Source organism: Phocoena sinus, chromosome 13 (genome assembly GCF_008692025.1).
Source record: "Phocoena sinus isolate mPhoSin1 chromosome 13, mPhoSin1.pri, whole genome shotgun sequence".
NCBI lineage: Eukaryota > Metazoa > Chordata > Mammalia > Artiodactyla > Phocoenidae > Phocoena > Phocoena sinus.
In genome coordinates this window covers 58,109,632-58,127,254 of record NC_045775.1, presented here as the reverse complement: position 1 = coordinate 58,127,254, position 17,623 = coordinate 58,109,632, and the positions used below count along the sequence as shown (strand labels likewise).

General features: G+C 39.1%; 1 protein-coding gene across 2 annotated transcripts in view; it reads left to right on the top strand.

The window, feature by feature from the left end:
- The first annotated feature begins 214 nt into the window (after positions 1-214).
- WDR92 (WD repeat domain 92) overlaps positions 215-17,623 on the top strand; it is a 28,744-nt gene continuing 11,335 nt past the window's right edge. The window contains exons 1-5 of one of the 2 annotated variants that reach the window (XM_032652422.1): positions 423-505; positions 10,303-10,401; positions 12,391-12,491; positions 14,982-15,112; positions 17,289-17,390. In XM_032652422.1, coding sequence (XP_032508313.1) covers positions 10,363-10,401; positions 12,391-12,491; positions 14,982-15,112; positions 17,289-17,390 — 373 coding nt within the window. In that variant the 5' untranslated portion in view covers positions 423-505; positions 10,303-10,362. Of the gene's footprint in view, positions 506-10,302; positions 10,402-12,390; positions 12,492-14,981; positions 15,113-17,288; positions 17,391-17,623 lie in introns of both variants that reach the window. The other variant, XM_032652421.1, reaches the window with a different exon arrangement.

The following is a 17,623-nucleotide window of genomic DNA, read 5'->3' as shown; positions in this document are numbered from 1 at the left end:
CTGATTCTTATGGTCGCCCTCTGCCCCGCCGCTCGCAGCCAAAACTTTTGTAATCGCTAATCTGTATATGTACGAAAGGTAAAAGGTAAAGGCATAAACTAGTCTGTGTTGTTGGTGAAGAAAAATCTTCTGTGCCTTCAGTAGAGCATCCGGCATTATCGGAGACACCTAAAACCAACTTGCTAGGGCGTCTGGGGGCGCGTACGGCAAGCGGGAGGGACAAACTATCCTTGACGTTTGGAGTCTGGTTTCCAGGTTAGTGTTTTGTCAGGGTTTGTCGGCAGTGTGCCTGTTGGTGGAGGCGAAATCAATCGGCTGGACCATGTCGGCCTTCGAGAAGCCTCAGATCATCACCCATATCCAGAAGGGCCTCAATTACACGGTGTTTGACTGTAAGTGGGTGCCCTGCAGCGCCAAATTTGTGACCATGGGCAACTTCGCACGCGGCACTGGCGTCATTCAACTGTATGAGATCCAGCAGGGGGACCTAAAGCTGCTTCGGGAGGTAGGTGCCAGCTCGAGACTGCCCAGTTCCAAGATCTGGGACTGCCGTTGGGGGGAGAGTGCGGATCTTGGGGGTCGGGGGGTCTGTATTCCTTTTGGCCAAAGCGTTTGCTCAACGTCCCCCCAAAGCTCCGCTCGAGCTGCGCGGGAGAAGCTAAGCTGACCGAGATTGAGGAATACTTCAGAGGCAAAACGATTTGGTTGGAGACTTGAATACTCGTTGGGCTAGTTCATCCGCGCGCCGCGGGTCCCTTCCTCCAGCCACCCCAGAGCCACTCTCCCAGTCTAGCGCGAGGCCCGTGGAAGTGACGTAACGACTTCCTGTTTAAATTCGAGGCCCTTCTGGGCAGTGCGCAGTGGTTTGTCGAGAGTCTCTTAATAGGTGCAAGTTAGTAAAATGCTTTTTCAGACAAGCAGAGCCAAAGCAGGCACTGGACTGCCTGCTATGTAATTGGAGGAGACAATCTAACAACAATTATTCATTCAACAAGTATCAGCTGATTGCCTGGTATGCCCAGGCCTGTAAATGACAACGTCCCCGATATCATGGACTTTATTTTCTAGTGGGAGAGAGAATCAGTTAAGAATCAAACCAATGATACATAAAACCCAAACCGAGATGAATTATCTAACCTAAAGGAACACGGTTCTTTGAGAGTAAGCAAAAACAAAAACTAAAAAACAGATTTGGGTTGAGTAGAAGCTAACTAGGCCAAATTAGGAGTAGAGGATAGTTCCAGAGGAAGCAGCTCAGCGATGGGAGACACATTTATCTCCTTCAGAAACAAAAAGAATAGTAAGCAGGGACCAGACGTTGCAAGAGCTGTAGGTCATTTAAAAGATTTATGCCTTTTTTTGTAAGAAAAATGGGACATCACTGAAGGGCTTTAAGCAGGGTGTGGCACGATCAGGTTTACAAGTTGTGTAAAAGATTACTAGTGAAAGAATTGGAGAATAACTATATTAAATAACACTTTTATACCTGTTTACAGTTTTTAAAATGCCTTTATTTGGGTTGCCTGAAAAAAAAAAGATCAGTCATACTCAGATGTTTAGAGTCCTAATAGACTGCAGGGAAGTCTGTAACTCCAGGGGCCAAAAGCTATGGAATCTGCTTGGAGGAGTTAGGGCTTTTAGGGCTTAAACTGGTAGGTAAAGGATGAATACACTTTCAGTAGGAAGGATTACATTAGAAGGTACATAAGGTTCATCCCACTTTAAATTTCTATGAATGCCGCTTTTCTTGTTCAGTTTGTCTTCTCTGGCCAGGCACTCTACTCCTAAACATGGCTTGTTCTTTTCTACCTTTCCTTATGTTGTTCATCACTTAGTCCCCAGTCAACACAAAGTAACTTTTCTTTACATTGCATTCCTATGGTACTTATTATCTGTGCCAGAAATATATCATTCTGTCCCATGTATCTCTAATTAGATTGTAAGCTCCCAGAGAGTAAGGACAGTAGTTCTTTCTTTCATGTGTTATGTAAGAAGCAGCCACTCAATAAATTACTTGTTAAAAGAATGAGTAAATTTATGTCTGTAAAAAGATATAACTTGGGACATTTAAATATTGGTTTATTGATCATTAATCACTTGGGGTCAGGAGTTGGAACAAATAAGAAACATTGGAATTGCAGAAAGAAAAGTGAATTATTAGGAACAAATACTAGTCAAAGCTTAACCAGAGAGTATCTATAGACTCCTGACTTCTTTTTATAAGGCTGTATGACTTGGGTACATTTCAGGAATACGCTTGTTCTGTAAGAGAAACAGTGCTCTTTGTCTATTCTAGAGATTCTGGAAGATTCTAGCAGGTTTTTTTTTTTTTAATAACTTTGCTTTTTAATGAAAGTAATGTGTGTTCATGATAGAATATACCAAAAATATAGATAGGAAAAAGGAGAAAAGTAATGTCACCCATCTCAACACTAGGAGTAACCACTTTTTATATTTTTGCCTGTATCCTTTGGCTCTTTTCTTTTTCTACCATAAACTGTCCATTGAGAACCTGTCATTTCAAGGTACTATGCTAAAGAAGAACCAAAGATATTTGAAAGGTGAGTCCCTCCTCCTAAAGAACCTACTGTGTAAAGAGAGGATAAAACAATGCACAAACAAATTTGAGAGCTTACATTGTATTTAGCTGTGATGATGCAGTGGAAGGAATATAGGTTAAATACAATCTCAGCGATTCTCAACTCTTACTGTGCATCAGGATCACCCGAATGTGTATTGCTGCTATTGTGGGGTGTGTGTGTGTGTGTGTGTGTGTGTGTGTGTGTGTCTGTGTGTCTGTGTGTCTGTGTCTGTGTGTTTTAAAATATTCGTGCCTTGGTCCCACCCCTAGAAATTCTGATGCACTGGGACTCTGGCCTCTAGACTAGAGTGAGTCCCGGACATCGGTTTTTTGTTTTTGTTTTGTTTTGTTTACATCGGTATTTTTTAAACGTCCACCAGGTGATTCTAATAAGTACTAGGGTTGACTGTCATTGGGCCAGATGAATTATTTGTTAAAATATTAGGAACCATACTTGATTATATCCTTGTAGAATTCAAGCCTCGTCCAAGATAAAATGAAGGAAGCAAATGGGTATTTGTTGGTGCCTCCTTATCTTGTTACTAAGCAGATAGATAGGGAGTGAAGGCAGGGCCTTCATATATAGTTAAGCAGTTTGTTGAAGTGCACACAGGTGTCTGGCCAAGGGTTCAAGAGAGAGCTATAATCCATCTCTGTCTCTCATCAAGCCTTGCGTGTGTGAGACTTCCCTCAGCCCATAGCGGGCACCTGTTTTTCTAATTGGCCCAAAGGACTAGGGGTGGCCCTGCAAAGTGGAATCACAGTTGGGGTTGGTTACACTTTAAAAATTAGTAATAGGCTAATAAAGTTCTGCTTTTTTAGCCCCTGTGCAGCAGAGTTCACTGCTTGTTAACATTTGGGTGACTAAACCTTTTAACGTTAATTAAGTGGTGCCAGGATGTGGCGGAGGAGACACTGACAAGCTGTACTAGACCCACCCACAGACAGAACAAAAATAGCTCTGCTGGGAATTATGGATCCTGGGCTTCCTTAGTCAGGTTAACTTATTAGAGCAAAGAGAACCAACAGCTAGGTCAAATATGCTCATCACTGATGGTCATTTTCAGTATCACATGGCAAAAGTTAATATATACTAATTTTCTTTGTGGGACAAATTTCGCAAAATAGATCTTTATTTTTTTTAACCAGTTTTCCAGCAAGAAAAGTTTTAAGTGTTTGCTGAATTCTTTGCATCTTTCCTTTTCCAAAGGTAAAAGATTTAACAGGGACAGGGAGGGGGCCCTTTTATGAACTATAAAAAAAATTAGCTTCATTCCAATGTCCTCTTAATTTAGCTACTATTATGATTTCCATGAATGTCTAAGGAAAGAGCAAACACCTCTGCTTTTTTAAGTCCACTTGCCAGCATAGCTCAGCCTTTCTGAGCAAAGTGCAGCCCTCGCTGCAGTGCAGATGAAAGATGCTTATACATGTGAGTTAATTTTTCAGTAGGTTTCTATATTTTGAGTTTAATTTGATTCTTGCAGTACAGACCACTAGTACCTATAAATCTTTGATATAAGTATACAAGGATAAAAGAGATTTGATTTAAGGATGAATCAGGATACATATACATACATACATACATGTCATTTATTTTATAAAGACATGTATACACTACCAAATGTAAGGTAGATAGCTAGTGGGAAGCAGCCGCATAGCACAGGGAGATCAGCTCGGTGCTTGTGACCGCCTGGAGGGGTGGGATAGGGAGGGTGGGATAGGGAGGGTGGGAGGGAGGGAGACGCAAGAGGGAAGAGATATGGGAACATATGTATATGTATAACTGATTCACTTTGTTATAAAGCAGAAACTAACACACCATTGTAAAGCAATTATACCCCAATAAAGATGTTTAAAAAAAAAATAAAAAATAAAGACATGAATGAAGGTAAAACCAAAGGACACAAATCTGAAAGTAGGTTTAATTCAGGCCTCATTTACTTCACCAGTCTAGTTCAGGATTGGAACATCTCTTTGGTACTTCTGATGACTCAGGTTGACAGAATGGGGGCTACATAAGAAAATGTTTATTTAATTGATTTACATACAGGCCTGGAGACAACGTAGTTTAGTAGAAGGAGCTTGGAATCTACTTGGCTCTGGGGACCTTGGGCAAGTCACTTAGTCCTCCGAGCCTGTCCCTCATCTGGAAAGGGGTGTCTCAAACACTTAGTTTGCAGTTGCATGTGTTAGAAAGAGAAAGGATGGTCTAGTACAGAAGAGCATCCAGAATAGTGTCTGATACATTAGTGTTCCATGTATGGATGCCATTTTCATTATTGCATATAAACAACACCGGAAACTGTACAGTCTGTCAGGTGAAAACATGGTGGGAGAAATAGGAACATGACCTCTGACAGTGGTTTCTCTCTCCCCAGCGCTAGGACTGAGGGATTAATCCATGTTCATTTATACTTTCATTTAACAAATGTTGAGCCCCATCTACATGTTGAACAAGTTGGGCACAGCCCCGTTCCCCTGGTACTCATTCTAGAAAGGGAGGAGATAGGTAATTGAATGAATAAAAGAATTTTGTTGATAAGTGAAATGAAGATTAAAGAGAGCGGCAAGTGATAGTGATTTGGGGGTTTCACTTCAGATTTGGAAGGGTAGGGAAGGCCTCTTAGAGGTGGTGACATTTAAACTGAAATCTGAGTTGGGAGAGGACATGATGACCTGAGGGAAGAGCAGTCCAGGCAGTGGGAACAGTAAATGCAAATTCCCTGAGATAGAAATGACTTCAGTGAATCTGAAGAACAAAAAGCCGCAGGTGTGGCTGGAGTGTGGAAGGGGAGAAGCAGGAAATGAGGTCAAAGAGACAGGCAAGGTCAGACTTCAAAGGGCTTTGTACATTTTATATACCACAGGCCTTGGTACTACTCTTGTGAGTCTGTGCCTCTAAATGTAGATACATGTTGTTTCATTTCATTCATTGTATTTGCAATAAAACCCACTTTTCGAATCTGCGATGACAAATGTGAAACTAGTATAGGGCCCATCATGTAATGGAATGGTTCCCAGTTTGGTTTCTCCTAAGGTAGTGATTCTCAGATGTGTTCAGGTGTCAGAACATCTGGACATTATGGTGCTGTTTTTAGAACACCATGAAATATTGCAATGATCATTTCCATCTCTGCACAAGGAAGGGTTTTCCCAGTAGAAAAATCTGACTATATTATACATACTCTGATCTTTAGATCACAAGAAGTAACCATACATAAAATTTTTAATCCTCATTTCCAGGTTTTCTTATTGGTTTTTATTAGCTAGTATTTCCTAATAGACAAGCTAAAAAAATTACTGAAGAAAACCTAAATTTGAGTAAAACATATCCATTAGCTGTGTGTGTGTGTGTGTGTGAGAGAGAGAGAGAGAAAGAATTTATGTTGGTACTGGAAGATCAGTGGTTCCAGTTGCATGGTTTCTCTATTCCAAAGGGCCTAAAGGCAAAAGTTAGGTAAAGCCATAAAAGGAAAGCTTTTGCTTCCCAATTTTTTATTAGCAGCAGTAAACTCTTAGAACTGTGTGCTTACTGTAGGGACTGAAAAGTAGGGGTCAGCTTTTATCTCTTCCATGGCCTAAGAAGAATAGAGATCCCATCAGAGGCTCCCGGGGATAGCAGTGGAATTACAGGAAGCAGAATGCTCTAGCTGGTGGAAGAGAAGAAAATGGGTGACCAGTCTTCCCAGGACTACTTGGGGAAGAATTTTCCCAGAGAGTTATATCAGTGTATGGTGCAAGCCCTCCTGCAGCTCTTAATACCCGAATCCCTGGAAGCATATTCCTGTCCATCAGGGCCCACCTGTTTCTTGCCTGAGAGGCCTGTCTTCACCCTCTGCCTTAGATCATGGGAGCCATTATCAGTGACTTCGTGCTGGGGGAGACAAATGGGAGGAAGGGGTGGGTAGCTATTTTATCAGTTGGCCTCAGTTGGAAGTCTGAATTAGTTTAGCCAAAAAAAAGTGTGTTCTAATAGTGTGATTAGGTGATTAGCTACAGTGATTAATTAGTTAATTAAGAATGATTAGCTATTTCACTACTTTTTTTTTTTTAAGCAAAGCTTTCCTTTTTTAAAAAAAATTATTTTTGGCTGTGTTGGCTCTTCATTGTTACGTGCCGGCTTTCTCTAGTTGCGGCGAGCGGGGGCTACTCTTTGTTGCGGTGCATGGGCTTCTCATTGCGGTGGCTTCTCTTGTGGCGGAGCACAGGCTCTAGGCAATGGGCTTCAGTAGTTGTGGCACGTGGGCTCAGTAGTTGTGGCTCACGGGCTGTAGAGCGCAGGCTCAGTAGTTGTGGCACACAGGCTTAGTTGCTCTGCGGCATGTGGGGTCTTCCCGGACTAGGGATCAAACCTGTGTCCCCTGCATTGGCAGGCGGATTCTTAACCACTGCGCCACTAGGGAAGTCCGCTGTATCACTATTAATATGTTATTTCAGGTACTTTTATTTGGGGGAGGGGATGGTGAGGAGAACATAAGTGATTTGGAGTTGGAAACTGTCTGCTTTGTTAAATTGACAAAATTTTGATCTCCATGCTGCCCCATTGTGAGATAGGTTTCTCATAAAATTGGAAAAATAGCTGAAATAAATGAATATCAGTTTTCTGGTGTAGTGAATATCTGATGCTCTCTTGGACCACCTATATTAAAAAGGAGAAAAATAACATTCTGTGGTTTTGTGCTTCTCATCAATACGGTCTTTTACAACCGTGTTATTATAGGCGACTGATTAAACACAATTTAATCAAAGTTTACCGGACAATTCCAAGGAGGCTGTGAATGCTTTATTTTAGACCAGGCTACATAGTAACTGCTAATTTATCCAGATCCCAAACAGTGATAAAGCTCAGCAAGGTGGGAGTTTCCAAAGCCCTGGAGCATATGTTGATGTCTTTTGAATCATGAAGGAGAAGTTCAGTTATAGTTTGTGTTACGTGAATTTTATTTTCTTCTTTGAAAATTGCTATGTATATCCTATGTGGAAATGCCCAACCAAACATTGAAAGTGGCGGGGAAATTATTTTCACAAAGTATGTGAATCGGACCCACCCTGGTGGGGTGGGGGGTTGAAGATTGGCTCAGCAACTGAAGGGTTACAAGAGGAGGTACCCTAGAAACTGGGGAACTCTGTGGAGGGGAAAAAAGTTCATCCGGATATACTGCTAAGTGAAAAAACATCAAGTTAACGAACAATATATTATGACCCTCTGCATATTAAAACAAATCTATATGTGGTTGTCAATGTGTAGAAAAGGGTCTAGAAGAATGGGGATTACTTCTGAGGCATATCGAAGGGAAACTTACTTTTCATCCTTCAGTCTTTGGTTTTGTTTGAATTTCTTTTTAATTTTATCTATTTATTTATTTTATATACCAGGTTCTTATCAGTTATCTATTTTATACATAGTAGTGTATATATGTCAATCCCAATCTCCCATTTCCCCCCGCTCGCTTTCCCCCCTTGGTGTCCATATGTTTGTTCTCTACATCTGTGTCTCTATTTCTGCCTTGCAAACCGGTTCATCTGTACCATTTTTCTAGATTCCACAGTTTTGTTTGAATTTCTATAGGGAACACGTATTACTTTTGTGAATGTTAGAGATAAAAAAATTAAAATAAATTAATTAAAAATTTAAAAAATTTAAAAAAAGATTGTAGGAAGAACACTCTATGACATAAATCACAGCAAGATCCTTTCTGACCCACCTCCTAGAGTAATGGAAATAAAAACAAAAATAAACAAATGGGACCTAATGAAACTTCAAAGCTTTTGCACAGCAAAGGAAACCATAACCAAGACCAAAAGACAACCCTCAGAATGGGAGAAAACATTTGCAAATGAAGCAACTGACAAAGGATTAATCTCCAAAATTTACAAGCAGCTCATGCAGCTCAATAACAAAAAAACAAACAACCCCATCCAAAAATGGGCAGAAGACCTAAATAGACATTTCTCCAAAGAAGATATACAGAATGCCAACAAACACATGAAAGAATGCTCAACATCATTAATCATTAGAGAAATGCAAATCAAAACTACAATGAGATATCATCTCACACCAGTCAGAATGGCCATCATCAAAAAATCTAGAAACAATAAATGCTGGAGAGGGTGTGGAGAAAAGGGGACACTCTTGCACTGCTGGTGGGAATGTGAATTGGTTCAGCCACTGTGGAGAACAGTATGGAGGTTCCTTAAAAAACTACAAATAGAATTACCATATGACCCAGCAATCCCACTACTTGGCATATACCCTGAGAAAACCAAAATTCAAAAAGAGTCATGTACCAAAATGTTCATTGCAGCTCTATTTACAATAGCCAGGACATGGAAACAACCTAAGTGCCCATCATCAGATGAATGGATAAAGAAGATGTGGCACATATACACAATGGAATATTACTCAGCCTTAAAAAGAAATGAAATTGAGCTATTTGTAATGAGATGGATAGACCTAGAGTCTGTCATACAGAGTGAAGTAAGTCAGAAAGAAAAAGACAAATACCGTATGCTAACACATATATATGGAATTTAAGGGAAAAAAATGTCATGAAGAACCTAGGGGTAAGATAGGAATAAAGACGCAGACCTACTGGAGAACGGACTTGAGGGTATGGGGAGGGGGAGGGGTGAGTTTTGACAGGGCGAGAGAGAGTCATGGACATATACACACTAACAAACGTAGTAAGGTAGATAGCTGGGGGGAAGCAGCCGCAAGGCACAGGGATATTAGCTCGGTGCTTTGTGACAGCCTGGAAGGGTGGGATGGGGAGAGTGGGAGGGAGGGAGACGCAAGAGGGAAGACATATGGGAACATATGTATATGTATAGCTGATTCACTTTGTTATAAAGCAGAAACTAACACACCATTGTAAAGCAATTATACCCCAATAAAGATGTTTAAAAAAAAAAAAAAAAAAAAAGATTGTAAGAAACTAAATAAGAGAAATCATTTTGCCCTGTTGAGGCTGACAGTAAGTGGAAGGTGCTATTATACATCTAGAGTGTGGTGTGGGGCAGCCCTCAATTCCATATTGCCTAGAGTTTCCGGGGGCCAAGACAGCCGGACAGGTAGACTCCAAGAGAGACTGATTCAGTGACTTGGGCAGGTGGAGTTTGCATGTGGTGGTTTTACTGATGTGATTACAGTTGATCCTTGTACAGCATGGGTTTGAACTGCACGGGTCTCTTATACTCAGGTATTTTTTAAGAGTAAATACTACAGTACTACACAGTTCAAGTTGGTTGAATCCACGGTTGCAGAGGAACCTCGGATACAGAGGGCTGACTATAAGTTATATGTGGATTAACTCCTGTGCTGTTCAAGGGTCAACTGTTGTATATAATACTTGGAGCAATAGTTTTGTTTTTGTTTTTTGGTCGCACTGTGTGGCTTGTAGAATCTTACTTCCTCCACCAGGGTTTGGACCCGGGCCCTCGGCAGTGAAAGTGCAGAGTCCTAACCCCTGGATTGCCAGGGAATTCCCAATAGCCTTTCAAATTAAAGAAACCTCAAAAGATTGGCTAATCCATGCTGATAGCAGTGCCTTTGGTGCACACAGGTATACAAATCTCTGTGTGCTGAAGGGGTCTCAGAGGACATAACCATTCTCAGTTTATAGGGTTTTGCAGGGAAAACTATAAGAGACGCATAAGCATTTTTGTTTCTTTAGTCACTTGGAAAGAATAATACCTTCATTTTGTCCTTATTCTTTGAGGATCTTAAAGAAGAATACCACATTAAATGCTGAAATCTGCATATTTGCAAACCAGTGAAGATGTTAGAGGTGCCAGCATTTGAATGTCTCATTAGCGAGGTGAGAGGAAAGGCAAAACTCATCCTTTGGACATACAGGCATACCTCCTTTTATTGCACTTCTCTTTGTTGCATTCGCAGATACTGCATTTTTTATGAATTGCGGGGTTTTGGTAACCCTGTGTTGACCAAGTCTATCGACGCCATTTTTCCAATAGCACTTGCTCACTTTGTGTCTGTGTCACATTTTGGTAATTCTCACAATATATTTGTTCTGGTGATCTGTGATCAGTGATCTTTGATGTTACTGTTGTAATTGTTTTGGGGTGCCACGAATCACACCCCGACAAGACTGCAAACTTAATTGGTAAATGTTGTATGTGTTCTGACTGCTCCACTGACTGGCCTTTCCCCGTCCCTCTCCCTCTCCTTGGGCTCCTTATTCCCTGAGACACAGCAATATTGAAATTAGCCCCTCAATGGCCTCTAAGTGTTCAGGTGAAAGGAAGCGTCATAGGTCTCTCACTTTAAATCAAAAACTAAGAATGTTTAAGCTCAGGGAGGAAGGCATGTTGAAAGCCGAAATAGGCCAAAAGCTGGGCCTCTTTCACCAAACAGTTAGCCAAGTTGTGAACGCAAAGGAAAAGTCCTCGAAGGAAGTTAAAAGTTCTCCAGTGAACACACGAATGTCTCCATAACATAAAAGTACAAGATGAAGCAGCTAGTGCTGATGTAGAATCTACAGCAAGTTATCCAGAAGATCTAGCTGAGATAATCCATGAAGGAGGGTACACTAAACAACAGATTTTCAGTGTAGATGAAGCAACATTCTATTGGAAAAAGATGCCACGTAGGACTTTCATAGCTAGAAAGGAGAAGGCAATGCCTGGCTTCAGAGGACAAGCTGACTTTCTTGTTAGGGGCTAATACAGCTGGTGACTCTAATTTTAAGCCAGTGCTCATTGACCATTCTGAAAATCCTAGTGCCTTTAAGAATTCTGCTAAATCTATTCTGGCTGTGCTTTATAAATGGGACAATAAAGCCTGGATAACAGCACATCTGTTTACAACATATTTTACTGAGTATTTTAAGCCCACTGTTGAGACCTACTGCTCAGGAAAAAAATGCCTTTCAAAATACTACTGCTCATTGACAATTCACCTGGTCACCCAAGAGCTCTGATAGAGATGTACCCATGAGGTTAACATTATTTTCATGCCTGCTAGCACAACATCCATTTTGCAGCCCATGGATTAAGGAGTAATTCCAACTTTCAAGTCTTATTATTTAAGAGATACATTTCTTAAGGCTATAGCTGCCATAGCTAATGATTCCTCTGATGGATCTGGACAAAGTAAATTGAAAACCTTCTGGAAAGGATTCACCATTCTAAATGCCATTAAGAACGTTAGTGATTCATGGAAGGAGGTCAGAATTTCAACATGAACAGGAGTTTGAAAGAAGTTGATTCCAACCCTCATGGATGACCTTGAGGGGTTCCGGACTTAAGTGGAGGAAGTAATTGCAGTTGTGGTGGAAATAGCAAGAGAACTAGAATTAGAAATGGAGCCTGAAGACGTGACTGAATTGCTGCAATCTTATGAGAGAACGTTAATGGATAAGGAGTTGCTTCTTATGGATGAGCAAAGAAAGTGGTTAGCATTTTTTAGCAATAAAGTATTTTTTATTTAAGGTATGTACATTGTCTTTTTAGACATAATGCTGTTGCATGGCTACAGTATAGTATAAACGTAACTTTTATGTGCACTGAGAAACTAAAAAAGTCACGTGACTTGCTTTATTGCAACATTTGCTTCATTGTGGTGTTCTGGAACCGAACTTGCAATATCTCTGAGGTCTGCCTGTACTTTTAAACGATACAAAAATGACTAAAGGAAAAGCATGATCATTTTTTTAAATCAGAAAACGTTTTAATTGCCTTTTTTATTGTGTGCCTTATTTAATTCCCATAATAGAGCCATAAATATCGTGGATTATGGATAGCTGCTTACATAAATAATGTATCCTCTCTCTTTCCCTTCTATCAAGATTGAAAAGGCCAAACCCATCAAATGTGGAACATTCGGTGCCACATCTTTACAGCAGAGATACTTAGCTACTGGAGATTTTGCTGGCAACCTTCATATATGGTATGATTCTTGCATCAGTGTTAAGACATGAGATAAGCAATTTTTTTGATAGTTGTGTTACTCTTCCTCTGAAAGAATTCTAACTTTGAAACGTTTTTTGTTAAATTTTAACTATTTATAAGAATATGACAGTTACCTCATATATATTTTTAGATTTCATGTTCAATATCCATTTTAAAATACGAACATATTTTTCTTTAGCTATTTCAAATAATGTTTTTAATATTTATTTCCACACATGCTGTTTGGTGCTAGCATTTAATATCCATATTTGTAAATAAAGGGCTCTTCCCCACCACCATGAAGGATACAGTATGTAAAAATGCTCGTGTATAACACTAAAAAATTAGATATCATTTACATTTTTAAAAGATACTTGGCATTACAGAATGAAACACTGTATTTTTGTATGTTTTAATTTTTTAACATAGAACGCTCAATTCATTAAAACTTTTTCTTTTAATGCTTTAGCTGGGTACAAGTTTTTAGGAACACATCTGTTGAGTAAATCAAGATAAACCTGTTTCGAATGAGCAAAATCACAAGTGTGCCAAATGCTTTTATAATGTTCTTTTTTAAATAAATGTATTTATTTTTGGCTGCATTGGGTGTTTGTTGCTGTGCGCAGGCTTTCTCTAGTTGAGGCAGACGGGGGGCTGGCTGCTCTTCGTTGCAGTGCACGGGCTTCTCATTAAGTTGGCTTCTCATCGCGGTGGCTTCTCTTGTTGCGGAGCGCTGGCTCTAGGTGCGCAGGCTCAGTAGTTGCGGCACTCGGGCTTAGTTGCTCTGCGGCATGTGGGATCTTCCCAGACCAGGGCTCGAACCCGTGTCCCCTGCATTGGCAGGTGGATTCTCAACCACTGCGCAACCAGGGAAATCCCCCAAGTGCTTTTAATTTTCGTGTTTTACCTAGAGTTATTTCCTCATATTTAAATTAGAGTTGAATGAATTGAAATTCCTCTGTAATTACTTTTCAACAATATCTCTTAATCATGTAAAGTATACAGTAATGTTCTAGAGGAACTGTCTTCCCTACATTATGTTTTCTATTGTGACCTTTCTTGATTCTAACTTAGAATTTGCTATTTGTAATTAAATTACATCGATATATTTATCTGTCTTAGAGTCATAATATAACATAGAATGAAGCTATTTTAATTCCCCTTGCTTTAACTACTTAATAATTAAGTTAGCATTCATTAGAATGCGTTAGTTTTTACCTGCTGTGTCATAAACTTTCAAAGAACTTGGGAGAGAGACCAGTCTGAGTATTATTTTTAAAATAAATATATTTCAACACAAGAATATGCAACAAATATAATGGTTGACTATCTCCCTAATAGAGCTTCCTAGTGTAGTGCACGTATTACTGCTTTATTTTCATTGGTGAGTCATAATTTCATGTTAAAAGAAGTGATGTTTCAAAGTCTGTGGAAACAGTAAAACAGTTCTTTTAAATAGAACCTCAGTCCTGTTTAGTCTCTTGATGCTTTCACAATTACGCCACAAAGATAAACATCATCTCTAAACTAGGTTGAACTTCTCAAATTTTGATTTGCAAGATTTTACTGATAAATCTGGGCCCAGTAATAAATTGGGATTACGTGTCATGAAGAGCTACGTTCATTAAAAAAGAAGAAATATAAGTTGTTAAAAACTGACTTGTTAAAAAGAAATGTGGAAGGAGGCTCCAGTAGAAAAGCAGAAGAGGGGGGCAAGGGCTGGGAGGCAAGAGAAGGGTGTATTGGCATAACCTACTTCAGCCACTCACCCAGCCCTGTAGTGTAGTCTTCAGACACACATAGGAGTGGGTACTTTCCTGCATTCCCTTCACTTAACTAACCTAGAATTAGACTTCATCCAGTTTGACTATAATATTTATTGTGACCAGCATGATGATAAACTGAAAAACATAACTAGTTGAAAGTCAGTGTGGAACTCAGTGAGAAAATAATATATTATTAAGGAAGAAAGGTATACAAAGTAGACACTGCTCATATTTTAATCTCTCAAAAGATCCCAAGATCAAACTACCAAGACTACTTTGGAAATATTCTAAATCACTTTGCATTTACTCTGTATTTAAAGCAGTGATTATCAGACCTCAGTGTACCAGAAAGTCAGCAGATTTGGGGCCCCATCCCAGATATACTTATTCATTATGTCTGGGGAGGAGCCCGTGAATCTGCATTTATTAACAAGCATACGTGGTAATTCATGTGCAGAGGTCCTAGATCGATCATCTTTGAGGACCACTGAGGAAAGTGGGCTCAGGATTTAGAATTCCAAGTTGAATGATGACAACTCTCATTGAGGCCTTGAAAGAAGCTAAAGTGGAGAGGAAAATTTGGAAGTAAGTGTGTAAATTACCTTAACTGCAAAACCCTTATTTTTAAACAAAAATCTCAATATGGCATGCATTCTTAAATTTGAGTAGTATACTAAACATTTGGGGCATGTGTAAGTAAGAAGCTGTGTTCTGTTGTTTAGGAATTTGGAAGCTCCAGAGATCCCAGTATATTCTGTACAGGGCCATAAAGAAATTATAAATACTATAGATGGTGTAGGTGGACTTGGAATCGGGGAAGGGGCACCTGAAATTGTGACCGGCAGCCGAGACGGTAAGTCAGAATATTCTGTGTATTTTACTTTTTTTATTTTTAGGTAAGTCTCTGTGCAACAGTATATTCTATGTGGAAATCTTCCTCAATCCTTGATCCCCTAAACCTAACATTCTACTTTTTTGATAGGCAGGTTTGATTGCATATCCCTCAGTTGTTTCAGACTTCGGGGGTATTTCAAGTTAGAGGCATAGCACTTACTATTTTAGTTCTGAGCTAGTTCAACTATTAACAACCATAGTTTCCTCTGAACCTTGAGGATTGAAAATGTCTCTACAGGTTTTTGAGGCAGCTGATGATACACTGTGGGTGGCAGCTTTTTTCTTTCTTTGCAAAGCAGAATTAGTACTTGTGAAAATGGTCATATTGACAGCTGCTTGAGCACTGCAGTTCTGTGGTCTTTCCGCTGAGCATTGTAGAAAGCTCCAAGAGCTCCAACTCTGCTTTTCCCCCCTGCAGTGACAAACAAGGGAAGGTCTTTCGGTGTCCTGAGCTGTTCTGAATGTAACAGAGTCAGAATTTTTGTTGCTTCACAAGGGGTATGTAAGTGATTTGGTACCTTAGTTGGTTCAGCTAGTTTTTTAGTGGCTGCTCAAGACCATGAGGAAATTGTTTCCAAAGAAAAGTGGAATTTACTTTTCTAATAGTTTCTCAAGAGCAGCTGTGTTTTAGAAATCAGGTATTTTTTTTCCAATCATAGAAACAGTGTGGAATATAGAAGGAAAAATAACAGTCTGCTACACCAACATAACTATTAGATTTGTTTTCCTTTCCAGTCATAGATACAATTTTACATGTATTATCAGTGTAAATACGATTTTGTATCTTATTTATTTAATGTTTTGTCCTTATGTAAATATTGCTGTTTCCATGTGGTTTTCATAATTATCATTTTAATGACTTCATAATATTCCATCCTGTGGATGTGTCACAGTGTCCTTAGCCATGCCCCTGTTAATGAGCATTCGATTTGCTTTAAGTTTTTGTTTATTTTGGGAGAGTGACTTTAAAATAATGAAGAAATGAGTATCATGTATATAGCTCTTTTGGAATAATCATACTTTATGATTTAAAAAAATTGTCAAACTTTCCAAAGTACCTGTTTACCTTATCAGCTACAGTAGATGAGGTAGATTTCCAGTCTACCCTACCAGCATTGATTTCCTTTTTTCCCCCCTAATTTTAGAGATAAAATGGTATTCCATTCCGACTTGTGTTAACTTCTTTCTATATTTGTTTATTAGTTAATTTTGCTTTGTGAATTGTCTGTGTGTGTTCTTTTCTCATTTAACTGTTACAGACTTAATATAAATGTTATCAATTTGTATGAACCCTGTAGAATGATGTAACTCGTCACATTTGTAGGAAATTTATTTCTCCTTGAAGCAGCCTTTTTAATGACCAACTTTATTTTATCCCTGATGATAAGTCTAGTGGAATATCTTCCCTTTTCCTGGATTTATTATCCTTTTTTAATAATTTTTTTACCCTTTTCCTGTTCTCACTTAGGCCTTTTAGCCACTTTATTATGTCTTTGTGTTTCTCAAAGTTAGTGACACTAGCTAGTTAGTTATCCTGTAATTTGCATTAAAATGAGGGAGTTGAAATTAAATTGAGAAGAATTATTTGTTACTTTTATTAACTCCTCCTTTCTTCTTTATTGCCACGGGGAAATTAAACTTAATTGTGTATGAAATGGTATTCTAAAACTCCAAATAAGAAATCATAGACGTAGAAATTACTTTATTCATCTGCATAAGAAAAATGGCAATGGTTATATGAGTAGTAAGGAAAAAGCATTAAAATGACGCTGGCTTTATTCTAAAGAAATACTACATTTGTTTTAGTCTTAAACCAAGAAAATAAGACATGATTTGAATTACATAACATTTGTGTTTGCCTTGTCGATCATATCTTGTTGATGATGACTTAGGAACAGTTGTTGGCTTTTGTGTATATCTATTAATCGGAAACCAAATCAGGCAGTAACATGTGGGTTATATCTCTGATATTAAGTGCAACTTGCCCAATTGGAAGTCAGAAAAATGTGAATATTTTTCAGGTACTATAACATCTATAATACCTTCATGTACATAGGAAGCCATATGAAGAGAATGCAGAAAGAAATGTCATCATTCACTATTGAATTTTGCCAACTCACTTTTTTTAATGTCAGGAACCGTGAAGGTGTGGGACCCAAGGCAAAAAGATGATCCTGTTGCTAATATGGAACCTGTACAAGGAGAAAACAAGAGAGACTGTTGGACGGTGGCATTTGGTAAATTACTGAAGTACCCTTGCATTTGAAGTATCAGATGGTAGAAAGGACGGTGCTTCAAGAAAGTCCTAATAGTCTCTTTATAGTCTGTTTTGTGGATTATCTGACAGTTTATTGAGGCAAATAGACATGGTGTTTAATGGCAGCCTCTGGGGCCCAGGTTTGAATCCTCACTGTGCTATTTATTGGTTGTGTGTCCTGGGGCAGGTTATCAAGCTTCTCTGTTTTTTGCT